General features: G+C 36.2%; 1 protein-coding gene across 2 annotated transcripts in view; it reads right to left on the bottom strand.

Annotated features, from left to right (window-relative positions):
• The window catches only part of NDFIP2 (Nedd4 family interacting protein 2), a 45301-nt gene that overhangs the window by 12937 nt on the left and 17402 nt on the right, over positions 1 to 14962 (bottom strand). Inside the window, exons 2-5 of one of the 2 annotated variants that reach the window (XM_059839203.1) lie at positions 14021 to 14183; positions 12445 to 12572; positions 8679 to 8738; positions 5555 to 5642 (exon numbers count right to left, since the gene is read on the bottom strand). In XM_059839203.1, the coding sequence (XP_059695186.1) occupies positions 5555 to 5642; positions 8679 to 8738; positions 12445 to 12572; positions 14021 to 14183 (439 nt within the window). The remainder of the gene's footprint in view (positions 1 to 5554; positions 5643 to 8678; positions 8739 to 12444; positions 12573 to 14020; positions 14184 to 14962) is intronic. The other variant, XM_059839204.1, reaches the window with a different exon arrangement.

The raw sequence follows: 14962 nt of genomic DNA, 5'->3' as shown, positions 1-14962 counted from the left end.
AGTTAATTCCTGTATAATTCCTGTCTCAATTTACTACTGCAATGAAAGTTCTTCATAACTTTCATCCCTATGTTGTCATAGAGAAGCCACAGCACAAGCTCCCCCATCAAGCTGAGAGAGAAAATAGACTAGTGAGGGGAGTGACCAGTAAAAAGAATTATGCACTAATTTCTCTAGAATTACCAACTTCCTTCACTATCTACTAGAGAGAACTAAGTCATTGCACAAGTTCCTTGCTGTAACAAATGCTATCCTCCACTACTTTTTTGCAACCACTTACTTTGTGAAATGTAAATGAAACTGTTCAAGAGATGACCTCATCCATCATACAACATCAGCTTCCATGACATTCCTGCACAATGTACCTGCCATGACACTAATAACGTGCTAACTTAAGGAAAGCCATTCCTAAAGCTGAGGGGGAAAAATCTGGTGAGCTGCTACAACCCCATCACGACCCTAAAAAAGAACTTCTGCTTGCCCATTTTCTACATGCAGCCAGATTCTGTGTGCATCCTGTAGATTCCCACTGCAAATCAAATCACTGTGCAAGAATTGTTTTCTATCCCAAAAGTGATTACATGCCTACTTGAGCCCAACTGTCAATTACTGTCAGCTTTCTGTTAACACATTTCAGACATTTAGACTAAACTCATGCTGCACTGGCATCATGATTTCAGTATCTACTTTTAATACTCTACCACCATTCAGAGAAGTGGGACCAATAAAAGTATGGTTTTTGAATTTTATAATTCCTGAGGTGATCACAAGTGGAAAAAGTCCATATAAGTGTAATTCACATAAGAAAAATATAAGCTTTAGCATTATCTCCTCATGACAATAATCATGTGGGTCATTATGACCCATATAAGAAATGCGTTTTTCGGAGGAGGAGGATTGGACTAAAGGTCTTTTTTAATAAAGAGTGTTTGTGATCCAGTGCAGTCCCTACATTTATGCTGTATTTCTCCTTAACGTTTCCAGTAAAATAACCCCAGCCAAAATACAAAGTACAAGACTTTTGAGATGTACATATTGAAATACAACAGATGAAACAATAATGACAAGCACATTACATTGTGATTTTTCCTTAGCTGCTCCAGCACTTTGCCTGCTGATCTTTTTTACTTAGCTTTCCACAACTACACATTATTCACTTAAGTTTTTAAGTATCATGAAAAGAAGGCAGTAAAACTGATCTGAAGCTTTATGATCCAAATTTTAGCCATTACTCAAGCCTGTAAAAAGATTATAATGGCAACAACATATACAAAAAACAACTAATGCTCAGTTATAGTCTAATCCATAATTTGTTAGTTCATTTACTAGCTATTTTAATATATAGCAAACACCAAAGAGCTTACTACTTTATATCTGGCCTAGACTTACTATGCATACTGCAATAATAAATAAACCTCTTCAGGTCTTCCTGCCACAAGAAATTGTTCTTCCTACTCCTGCATATAATTTGTTCCATTCTTTAACTGGGATATTTATCTTTGTCCATCCTGAAGGTTCACTTACAGACTGATGATCATCACTGGAAGTGTTGGCTGTCAGCTTCCACAGAAAGCAGATAACTTTTTTCCTAAGTGATTAATGTTCAGAAACATTCCTTGGTCATTTATTCCTACCTCTTCATTACTCTTGTTGCTATGTTTTTCTTACTACCCAACTAGAAGCTTCCTCGTTCCAATTGTTATGTATTGTATCGAATGCATACAGAAAAACTATGTAAGTCAAATTGCTTCTACAGTAAGAAAGAAGTTAGGTGACTGTGTATGAAGGTCAGTCAGCCTCCCCTAATAACCAGAGAGAAATAAGAACTCAAAACAGTTTCTCTATCTCCCAACATTTAAAATTTTAATGAAGTAACTTCCCCTCAGCTTCTCTTGCATGACTAAGGGAAACCTGCATAGCATTTGTGACATAGACATACAAAAGTCAGGTTCCTAAAGTTATACAGAGGAAGCCTCCCATGGGAATTTCAACCATGCTTACCACTCCTCAGGAAGTATACATAAGGAGACTGTGCTCACCCTGAGCTTGTGCTACAACTCTGCCTTCCAACTTGGGCCACTTGAAACCCTCAAAGAAGGCATCCCAGCTTGTGTGCAGTTTATTGACTGCTTGAGACAATTAACATGTTTGAAAACTATATGAACATTAATTTACAAAACTTTGGTATGGCTATTTTCTGTTCCAGTATAGCGTCTAGGACACTTTGTACATTTGCATTTCCCTATAAAACCAGGTTTTATTGCTGTGAGTTGTATACAGTGCTTAAATAGCCTAGATATTCAAAAAGGTAAGATTTCTGCATGAGAATTTAAGCTCTGGTTGCATGACTGAACACTCTTCTCCATTTTTATCTCCTTATTAACCTATCTGTGAAGTTCAAATCCATTTTTCCTATGCTGTAGGGACAACCCAAAACTCCCTTACATGGTTTCAAAGAATTCAGAGAAGCTCCACAATTCCTCTTGGGGTCCACAGGAAAAAAGGTTGGTTCTAAAACATTCCTTAAATATAAAGGAAAACCATATAAGCCTTTTATTAACATCCAAAAGGATCTCCTTCAGAAAACATACCAGTATGAGTTTATCAGACATAATTCAAAAGACTTCCACTACAGGCAGATTAAGCATGAAAACCAAGCCCTTTGGTCATGATAGTTACTTGCTCTATCACAATAACAGCTGTGTTCAAATTGGAAAGATACAGCTCAGAAATTCCTCCTTTTGGTTGTGCATACAAAAAAAAAAAAAAAAAAAACTCTGAGAAACTCACTTACTAGCTTCCTCTGGCATTCTAGAAAATTTCTACCATGCTGTACAAGGCACTTAAAAATTCAAAACAGGAAAAAAAAATATGAAGTGGTCTGATAGCAATTTTTTTTCCATTTTGCATGCATAGCAAAATGAACATTCACTTACATATTCATTTCCCTCAAAATAAGAAGCTGACAGACACCAGTCCCAACCATTGGAGAGCAGATTCTTAGCTCACCAACATAATCACAGACTAAGGGCAACACCAATTTCCTGAAACATGATTTTACCATATATTAGAAATGAAATGGATTGGTTTTCAAAGTTTTTTCAGCAAGTTTCTGGATCGAGCCAAAAAATCCACCTCTTCATGCAAAGAACTTCACTTTACTTTAGTGTATATTGTCTTATTCTGTTTCGTCCTGCTAAACAGAACAACACTTAATAGCTTAGATGGGAAACAGGTCTGTAAATGGCATGCACCAGGCTCCTAAAACAACCAAAGCCCCCCAACAAACAGATCTGGCCACCAGATGGCCTGGAGACAGCAATTTTATGCAACGTGGGCAGCTACCACTAGATGGTGGATACATACCACTAAGTTACTGCAATATGCAGGTAAGCTCAGTATAACGTTTATTTTGCTACACTTCACTTGCATAAAATGAAATTAAAGAATTCTAACTTACTCTTATACTTAAAACAAAGCCATCTCCCCCTGTTTCCATCCCCAAGATCTTCCAATGCTGTACTTGACAGTCAGGGAAGAAGTAGGGGAGCATATCTGGAACAAGACAGTTGTTTGCTCTCCTTTCGCTAGAGAGCAGTTCCTGATACAGTTCTCTTACATTTTAACTATGTCAGGGAGTTTATTTGAGGCTTTCTGTGATCTACCACCTCTACTTGCAGCATTTAAAGATATTCCACCCTAGGAAAAAACCAAAAAGATAGCCTTACTGTAAATTTCATTTTAAATGCTGCTCTCCTAAATCTACGTACATCGACTTCCTGGAGACTTATCTCCTTATTGGACAAACGTGCATACACGACCTACATATAAAGTATACCCTCATTATGTTAAGCTCATTTTTAATTTAATTAGACAATTTCCTAAGAAAAACTACTAAAAGCTAACATTTCAGGTCTATTACTATTTACAACTGGTTTTGTGAACTCCTCATACTATGAGCACAAACAGCAAGTAAAGTTTATCAATTTCCCTGTGTAACCAGTATCCATAAATAATCAACACATTCCAATTAACACACACTTGTGTAAATACCTTACAATGTGTACACACTCATTTAATGCATTCCCGTCATAGGCAAGCAAAGTTTGCAAAAAAATAGTCTCAGAACAATCATGAAAAATTATGATCTACAGAGTATTTTTGTCCAATGTGTAAGAGTTCAGCTCTGTGCAGTCAGACTCAGCTAAATATCTATTTGAAGAGAAGGTTGGCAATTTATCCAAGTAGATACTTGCATTCTTGAAGGTGGACACCAGGTTCTGGGAATGCAATTTTGGACATCTGGGACTTCAAGGACTTAAGACATATTAAAGCAAACAATCCCCTTGGCCTCCTAGTGCAGTGCTAATGAAGGCCTGAACCAGAATTTAAAAGGAAGAACAAGTTCACACAATAAAGGATCTAAATAGATTGAATACAAAGTTACAGAACATAGAAAAGGGAGAGGAAAATAAAGCGAAAAAGAAAAATTAAGTCACACACCTCCCTTTGCCCACAAGAATATATTCTTTCTATGCTCCAACTACAGAAAGAGGTCAGACTACAAAACTCGCTTTGCTACTCTATAAATGTCTTTATAGATTTGCTTTGTGAGGCAGACACATATATTTTGATCCCAAGATGCAAACAATACATCATACACCAACATGAAAAAACCTTCTGTGAAAGCATTGTAACCTGCATCTGCAACAGTTAAAGAGATTGGAAAAAAGATTACAGAAGAACTACTACAAAACCTAGGGTTAAAAGACATAATTGAGACTTCAGTGGATAATCAATCAGCTTTAATCATGATGGATTCTCAGCAGAACAGATATATGCTCAACACCAAACTTCCATCCAGGCTGTCAAACATTTATTTCAGAAAGAAAAAAACCCTCAGAAATTCAGAAGAAATAAGCAACTGGTAAAACTAACACAGCTTCCTCGTAGAAACAGCTTCTAGCTGCTAAATTTAACTTTGCTTAATGCAGTACACAAGTTACAAGACATGCACAGTGTACACACAGTACATGACAAAGAGCTGTAGGAGGGCTTGTTGAAATCAGATTACCTGAAAACAATGCATTTTCATATAAACAGAGGTTATTTCAACCTGAAAACGAGTATGGTTGGATTTGTTCCTAAAATCAATCCACAGCTGTTTAATTCACTACACTAACACCAGCAACATTTATACAGCACATCACCTCTCTCAAATTTTTTCTAGTTAAAAATCAATTGCCAGATTTCTCTGATCTGGCCTTTAATTCAAGCTGGTAGTCCAAACAGAAGATGGTAGAATTTCCAGTGCTAGACCTTCAAGCATTTACTATAATTTTGCTTTGTCTCCTTATCTGTGACAGATGCCACCAAAAAAAAGGCAACATATTTGCTGTATCTGGAACAGGAAGTGTTTATATCTGAGCACAGGCAGAAAAATCTGTTCATTACAGTACATTATTGCAATTTATCACAGCTCTCTTTTATATTCCATAGGAAAAAGGTACAATTAAGGTATACCTCAGTAGGTCTGGGATACAAGATAACTTACTGAAAAATGCCAACATGAAGATGCCATCATTGCCCACTCTAAGCTGATCTGCATCACTGAAATCATCCCGTGGTGGATACTCTTCTTCCTGGATTTACAGGTTAGTGATAATTTAGTGAAAAGTTTAGAATAACTACCTATAGGATAAAGTATTAATCATGTTTCTAAAGCTAGAAAAAAATTGACATTCCTGTAACATGTCCACATAAAGGAAGTTTTAAAAAAATTATTTATAAGTATAAAACAAGTTTTATTTGTTGTTTATATTGACAGAGCCCAAATTTTCTGTAGAAGATATGTACATACTGTCTATTCATCTTAAATGAAGCTAAAATTATTCCAGATTAGTACTTTGACAATCAAAACCAACATATATTTTTTTAAGGTAACTATCTTGATATGTAGCCAAACTATTAAATATTTTTTTGAAAAGACATCACACAGTATGCTCTATACTTTTCCTGCTGGAAAGATCTTCTAATAATTTCCTTAATATAAAATGAAAGTTATAGAATAAGTTAGTATCTTAAATTCAAGTGCTGATGCAACAGCACTGCACTAACCAATTTTATAACCCACGGCAAAACATAAGCAAGGCAAAGAACACCTCCAGGGTCACTAGAGGGCGCGAGCACATTACAAGTGTCTAAAAGGCTTCCAAACTCAAAAGGCACAGCACTTGAAGTAAAACAAAAGCAAACAGATGTCAGTCAAAACGATCCAAAGATTTCTCCCATTGAGTCAAAATGTTGGACCTTAAAATACTAAAAGTGAGATCTGCTTTGTTTCTCAGCACTCGATTTTCAACAGAACTTGGCAGGTATTATATATGTAGTTCTAGGCACAGGTGGAACATTGCTCCAGCTGTAGACTGGCAAACACAAAATTTTTCACAATGACAGCACTTCCTAAAGAGCCTGATGAAAACTAACACAAATTAAACACCATTTTTGTACTTAAATGAGTAACATCAAAACAATGCAGCATGATACAAGTTCAATACTGTTGTCAGTAGCAGCAGTAAAATGGTCTAAACAGAAGCACAGGTAACATTCTTTTCCTAATTTTTCCTCCTATTACCATAATGTATTGGAACTGACACCAGAAATTTCCTATAAAACATAAATGAAATCAAGAGAGATCAAGGGAAATTTACTTGGCTGTTTCACCCACAAGCACTTCTTACAGAAATAAAGTTTATGACTAAAAGGGCATTAAACAAGCACAGTGACCTAAAGCTCTGTCACATGTTCATCTTTGTCAACAGAGCAAAATAATTTACCAGGGTATGGCAATTAGGTTAAAAACATCCTTGAATGACTGCTGTACCAACTCAGAGCAGTCAGCTTCACCCTTAGTGATACAGCCATGAAATTCCAGCTGTGCTCTGTATTTCAGATTAATTAACCAAGACACTGTATCAGATAACTTACTTAGAAAACACTGCTATTCACACAGTCAATTCCAATGGAAGCACAAAAAGCCAGTTAAACAAGAATTCTAAGGGGCTATAATTCAACTCCACATAATTTCAGGCATTTGTAAATGGTCATCTTAAGTGACTAAAAAAGCATCAGTTTGTTCTGCTCAGTTTTGGTGCAGATACAAGACTGATGGAGAGGAAGGGAATGGGAAGGAAAGAAGGGCCGAAAAGGCATTAAAAAAAGAGCTGCATTTGAATGTGTTTATCTCTGAAATGCATGCCATAAAACTTCCTTTTTCAAGTAGGACAAAAAAAAGCATCTACAATTTCAATTTCACAAGGTCTACAAAACCCCATACATAATAATTTTGGACTTTTTAAAAACTGTCTGCTGACTATTGTACTTCATACTGGCATTTCCAAAACAATTAGTGAATTATGCTGTGTGAAAAAGTTGCCTCAGACAAAAGAAAATTTTGCTCAATGACAGTAACAAATTTAGTTGAGGCTTCTCTGATGCTTACACATGCGAGAAACACAGGTCAATAAATACAGCTCAGGAACATGACGGCAGATATTTGCAAGAAGTACTGTTGTATTAAGTGTGAACAAGTATTAATTTATCACACTCCATGTCAAAAAGGAAGATGAAACTGAGTTCTCTTTACTGTTTCCAAAAACCAATGTACAAAAATTATGAGTGTTTAAGAAATTAAATACTTAGAATACTAAGAAATTAGATCAGCCTATATCCACATTATTTAGGATTTTGAGGTTTTATGAGCAGTCCTGTAGACAGAAAACACTAATTGACCACTGCTCAAGCCCCACTAACACTGGCTGTCTTTCAATGCTCTTATTTGATCTGGTTGGTGTCAATTACCCTAGTCTTTCTTCAAAATATAATTGCTTTCCACTGTGCATTGAGGAATGAAAATGAAGAACAACTGTCCTCTACGCTGATGTTTAGTGTTAAACAGATTTCTACAAAACACTTCTGTTAGATAGTGACATTTTTATCAATGAGGTCATATATTTAATTTATAGTTTTCTTTTTTAATGAGAAGAATGTAACATGACACACACAAACCTATAGGATATGTAACACTGTTTCAGTATGTCATTGATTCTTGACAAATTTAGCCAAGGAAGATGGACAGCATTTCTCGCTTTCTAAATAAGTTGACATCTGTAGGAACAGAAAGCTTACTGCTCCTGTGACCAGAGAAACATCTGAACAGCAAATTATATTACCAACATAAATGGCATGTCACACAGAGTAATTTCTCTAAACAAAAGAACATCAAATGGTACACAGCATCTATTGAAGTTCAATCTATTAAATCCCCATAAATTACAGTGCTCTCTGTAGTATTCTGCAAGAGGAGGACTGTTTTTTCTCCTCAATGTTTTGTAGCTTTTTTTCAAACTGAAATCTAGCATGGCATATAGGGAGACAACCACCCTAATCAAGTAAGGAGCCACTAAACTGATATAACTTCATAATGCAGTGTTTACAGAGAAAAACTTCTGAGGAAAGGGTCAAATTACTTAACAAACCTCATAAATTATACCTTCAGCATAAAAACCAATAGGGAGAAATTAATAATGGGGAAAAAAGGCACAATTAACCCCAGAAGCATTTGTTTGCCAGCAGGAAAATTCATAGCAAAGTCTAAACTAGAGAGAACTATACCATACCTCTGGACGACTGAGGAATATTTCATCAAACAGACTCCTAGATTCCCTAAACTGGGCGTGCTAAGCATGTAAAAACAGAAAAACATAAGACAAATGCAACTGAAAAGCATTAAGTAAAAGCCATTCATTGCAACATACAAACAAAGTCATCAAACTGTTAGCAGCATTTTTGTCCATTAAAATTGCCATTTCAAAACTGACCTTGAGAATTTGGAAAGAACAAGCCAAGATAACTAATGCTGTCACTACTGATGACACAGGGCTACTACAATTTCTTTGATAAAATGAGATCTCTGGGAGCATTTGAAAGGAACACATGTTTGTACACAATCTATTCCTGTAAAACAAGCTACACAAAGAATTGTAAAATTCTTGAAAGTTTCAGTAAATGTTAAGTTTGGATTTTTTATATTATCTGTTAATACAGGGCCTATGATGAAGTATTTCATAAGATCACAAAGAATCTTCTGAAGTGGCCTACACGATTTGGGGGAAAAAAATATGAAAGCTGTGTAATAAGTGTGCTGCTATTCCATGTAATCTTTTGCTTAATGAGTAGATTTGAACCTTCACTGCACACTTTGGAGTACAACATGATAATGATCAGCTTCACACATTGCTCAAGGAAACACAAGGACATGTAACTTTTCCCAACTGTTCACATTATTGCAGTAAAGAGGCAATATATCCTCACATACAAGGAAGAAACCAGAAGCTTAGAACACAGCAGAGTTCACATTTGTAAGAGCACTAATTTCATAAGGCTGAAAATAAAAACTGAAAAATCTACACGTTACATCATTTGTCTATGTTTTGCAAAGTGTGTAACATGCAGGTCAGATAATGTCTGCAGCTGTCACTTGTGGAAGTGAGAAAACAATTGTTACATAATTAAGTCACTTATCTCTTCTTCTATGGGTATTCAGAGCTAAATCCTTCCCCTGAAGATGGCAAAGCACCACTCAAACTGTAACAAGAGCCTGCTTTCTTACTCCAGCCATCTGCCACATTAAGACAGCCTTATTACACAGTCTTAGTCTACCTCAGTGTAAGTCCAGAGGTATTAAATAAGGTAGGGATTTTGTGGAAGCATCACGTGGTAAGATAATTAAAACAGCAGTAATTAAAACTGCACTGGCACTTAATTTTAATATTATCTACAAAGCTGAAACTCAGCTTCAGCATTTCTTACTTTTTCCCCAAATCCCAACTTCGCAACCTTAATGCTGTTTCTCTTAATACAGCTTGTGTGTGTGCATGCATTTGCTTAAAAAAGAAAAAAAAAAAGATTAAAAAAACAAAAACAGAAGCAAACTGAGCAGAATTACTGATAAACTTGAGCTCTTCAGCAGTCAGCAAGAACGTGACTTTCAGATACACTTCTGATACTTAGTACTGCCATTAAGTCTAGAATCTTTTAGTTCATCTCTGCTTTGGGGGAATGATCGTGTGTTCCTGCTGATTTTTCGTAAGTGAAATTCGTGTGGTGTCAGCACGTAGTTCTTGAATTTCAAGCTCTCTTGTATGTTCTAGCAAAGCAGACTGTGAAAAAGTTTATTTCTTACTTCATCACCGTACCCAACTCTCTTGCCTCTTATCTCCAGATTACTTTTCCCTCCCTGGCCTTTTCTCACACACCAGCTTCAGATCCTTTCCCAGCACTACATTTTGTCCCCACTTGGGTTCCTTTCTCCACCGATCTCAGTTAACCCTTTTCCTTTCTGTCTCTCATTTAAGTCTTTCTACCCTGTCCATACCATGGCCTTCCATTCACCCTTGCCTTTTCTTATTTTGACTTAGACTCTGATCCCTGCTAGAGCTAACTCCCTACTCAATCAAAACCAGACTTCTCTTCCCACAACATGTAAGGTTCAGAGGCTCAGCCATTGTCCTTCTTTCCCCCCACCCACCACTGAAGATAGCTGAATATAGTGGCTTTCCCCTTCCCTCCTAACTGAAGGCTAAGAATAATAAATCTGCTTCAGGGCACAAAAAAATTTGCTATTTCTCAGGTCCAATGTTTTCACCAAAAGCAGTAAAGAGCAGTCATAAGGTGTATCTACTTTTAGTTCTGTAATTCTACTCTGATACAGAACATCCGAGAATGTTCTCTGGGAACAGCACATCTGAAGCCCCATGCCCTCCACAGCTATGAGCAGCCTAAACATTTTCATGCAGGACCATCTCCATCCATTTACAAAACTTGAAGCTGTATTTATCAACTGAGGAAACTAATTTTTAAAAAATTTGTGGTTTGACCAAAAGCAGGCAGACTGCTTGAGGAAGGGCAAAAGATATTTTTGTTACAGTGACCTGAATTTATAAGAAAGAGTAAATAAAAGTTTAAAATGACAAGACTAATAATACTTGCTCTGTTTTGGGGTTTCATTTGTTTCGCCTAGCTTTATTCTGGAAATTGGCTGAACCTCAGGCTGAGTTGTCAAGGGAGATTGCTTGTATGTCTGAAACTTGTGCATCATCGGATTCTAGAATGTGAGAACAAGAATCTTGCAAGAGATGCACATCCTGTCTGCAGTGTCACAGGTACTCGACAAGTTAGAGTTTGGGTTTTTAATGCTCCAAATTTGTAATTTCAGAATAAGGACTTGAATCAGACCAGTATTTCAGCAAAAGTTTTACTTATGTGACAAGCAGTAAGGACAGACTACAAAGAATCCATGCTCCTGCAAGAGCAGATAAAATGTGACAAAGGAGATCATCCCCTCACTACTAAAACTTGGCAAGTCAAATCTCCATGGTTTCCTACTGAATTCAGTCAAACATCTTTGTGCGACACCGTCACTGGTGATGTTACACAAACCTACTTTAACATCAGCTGTGCATACCTTAAAGTGAGTGTCATGCACTGCAAGCACTGTGCAGCAGCCAAGGAAGGGCCTGCCTCCTGCTGAGTGAGTAAAGGTTTTTTTCCCCAGTCACAAGCACACCACAGCCAGTAAGAATTTACATGTATATCAAATGTAATCACATTTGATCTCAAGGAGGATATTTTTAGTGAAAGCATGTAAGCCTTTTTTGGTATAGTATATTATGGTCAATACTACCAAGCAGCAGAATTGACACATTCCAGAACTTCAGAGAAAAGAAGAAACTTGCTTACAAAACTAACATTTATTACTAACTGCAGATACCCATCTTCTATTTTGAAGACTGTATTCTTCATAAGATCAATTCTTACAAAACTAGAGACACTGAATATATGCCTAGTAATTTTTTACCACAACTCATGTAGGGGCTTTAAGTACTTGGAACACTTTGAAGTTATGTACTGAAGTTTCCATAGACCAAACAACAGGAACCTTTCCTTTTAAAAGCTATCTACATGATTTGGGGTCATAACTCTTCCAGACTGTTGAAATTCTCCCTTCCTCTCTAAAGGTCTTTGGTAATTCTTTTGTTTTTATCATCCAAAACAGTACACATTAGTGATAACTCTACAAAGCAACATTAGCAGAGGATACCTAATTAAGCGTTGACAAAATACTGGATAAACTATTAAAACAGGGCAAAATTTGGCTTTTAAAGCTGTTTAGAATGCTATGTATTTCAAAAGACTGAATATAATGTGGTTTTTATAGCATTCACAACTAACTTACACTATCTATATAAATATAAACATACAAATTATTTAAATCATCAGCCTACCATTACTATAGTCATGGGTCATAAAATGGGCCAAATTGTTACAAATAAGTAGCCTATCATGTTTCACAAAACTGAAATACAGCAGAACTGTACCACTTACTCGCTGGGCAACTTCAGCTGCAGCAGCTGCCATGGCTGCAGCTTTGGCCTTCTCCGCTTCATCGTACGTAGGAAGAGAGGTAGCTACACTGTATGGAGGTGGTACAGGATAAAACTCATTGTGTGTGTCTGTTCAAAATAAAGAAGTTACTTATTTTTAAACCAGAAACATGTCAAGAATATTAACTTTCACATGCACATAATTATTTACCTTTAAAGTATATTTTTTACAGAGGCTAAAACTGAGGATATTTGCATTTGAAGTTCTTAAAATCTTTTTAAAAGAAAAACTTTTAACAGTTTGATGGTACTTTGAACTGCTACCCAAGGCAGAAACCTTAATACAGATGCTGGCAAGAAATCAACAAATTCATGAAGAACAAAATCATATTTAGTTAGTTATATCCCGAGGCATTCCAACCAAAAGCTTTTTATCCAATCATACAAAAGATATACACACAAAAATCTTTTTTTAAAAAAGTTTTTAAGTATCAGCATCAATCTGCTACTTCAGTCCAGTAATAGCCATGCTGTACTCTTATTAGTGTGGCCTTGTTGCCAACTCCGGTTGCTCTCTGAAAATCAATTTTTCCAAGATTTCAATTTCAACATATTCTTTTAAAAATTGTTCTTTCCATCAAAATGGACCACAGACTTCATTCTTCTGTGCTGTAACAGTAAGACATGGCCATATAGAATAGAATTATTAACAATATTAATTAAAAGTATTTAAAATACACCATGAGCTTCCTCCTACAGCCAGCAGTAGCTCGTTAAAAGGCTGTTTACGTGATAGAGATTTGTCAGCACAGGTCACACGGTCAGCAGATTTGTCAGCACACCAACACAAGGATGTTATATATAGGAATAATTCCACACAGCTATGTATTACACTTGCAAACACTGTCTCAAAGAACAGGGACAGGAAACTGTTCTTTTAACAAATACTTCAAAAAATTCGGTTGGCAGCTACTCCTAAAATATTTATTTGGCACATGAGAGACACAAATCCATAGGACTTTAACAGGAACTTCGATGTTGCCTGCTGCTAAGTCTCCCATATCCCCAAGAAAAGCCACAATCTCCTAAGAAAGGGAGCAGTGAATAAATGAATAAAGACACCCATTACTCATTTTTCATGAGAGGTTTTATCAGGAGCCTTTCAAGCAACATTTACCTTTTCATGGCAATATTTTCACCAAACCATGTCACACACTAAAGAAGTCTGAAGAGTTTTTTATAAAGAGGCAATGAAACTTGCTAATGAGGTCTAATAATGGAGCACTACTCAAAGACATAGATTAAATGTGGAAATGAACTATAAGCAGACTTAAATAAAACCTATTGAGCTAATTAATGACCATCCATTTCATCTAGCAATTTGGAACAATCAGCATAATTTACAAGAGTGCTTCTTCTGAACAAACCAAAGGGCTGCACATCAAAGGACAGCTTTTTACTGCAATTGTGTTCATGGGAAAAAAAAAAAACTACATGGCAGCATCAGACCACTTTGAACTTTGAAGAGCTGATTCATACATGCTCATCCCTGACAAGCTGCTATTTGAGAAAAATACCTGAGGAGGTTGCAGCTGCTTCCACAGCTATGCTACAGTAAGGAGGAGGGGAAGTATCTGCCTCAGGTAAGGCTGCTGCTGGCTGCGGAGGCTGCGGAGTCTCTGCAGACGTCGAAGGCTGCTCAGCTGCTGAAGACTCTGGGGGGTCATCCTCATTGTGAAGCTTAGGAAAAAAACACACACATTTCAGAGGCATTCAGGGAATACTTCCCATGACAACCTAATACATGCAGAAACATGTTCAAAGAGGGATGAGATTACTCTCATCAACAAAACAAATTATTTATAAAACAGCATGTGACCACGTCAAGTAGTCCAGCTAAATTCTTTTAAGCAATCAGGAAAAGATTATCTTAACAATCTTGCCTTTTTTTTTCCCCAGTGATTTTCAGGGAGTCTTTAAAATCTGGAGTTTTCCATGTTTACTATATGGCAAAATACTATTACATTACTATTTTAATACCACTATATTTTTATTCTTACGTACAGTCATAAAATGTATCAATGTATTTTAAAACACATCAGGTGAGAAATACTATTGTTTATTGTATTTATCTTGAAGAAAAATAATTAAGACACATGTCTACTTCTGTAACTGGGACCATCATTCTCCTGCATCTTGTCAAAGAGCTTCTCCATGCAAATTCTAAGACTTCAAAATATTCTGCTTTTCTTTACACTCTGGAAACAATCCTTTCCCTGCAAAACTTCAAGGTGCTATTTTGGGTTTTTTTTTTTCCCCTTGATTAAGATGCAGTTTTAAAAAGACATGTTCAGTAAAGCATATACAGAAACAAGAATTTGGATAAGGAAGAATGCTGATTAAAACTGTGGAATTCAGATCCAGCTGCTGATATCTTTTAAATCTATATAATCTAAGTATCTTTAATATCTAATAAAAATATCTTGGAGAAGATATTTTTTATTATTTCAGCTAACTTG

Source organism: Haemorhous mexicanus, chromosome 2, assembly GCF_027477595.1.
Source record: "Haemorhous mexicanus isolate bHaeMex1 chromosome 2, bHaeMex1.pri, whole genome shotgun sequence".
Classification (NCBI taxonomy): Eukaryota; Metazoa; Chordata; class Aves; order Passeriformes; family Fringillidae; genus Haemorhous; species Haemorhous mexicanus.
The sequence above is the reverse complement of the archived record's forward strand: the minus strand, read 5'-3'. Positions and strand labels throughout refer to the sequence as shown.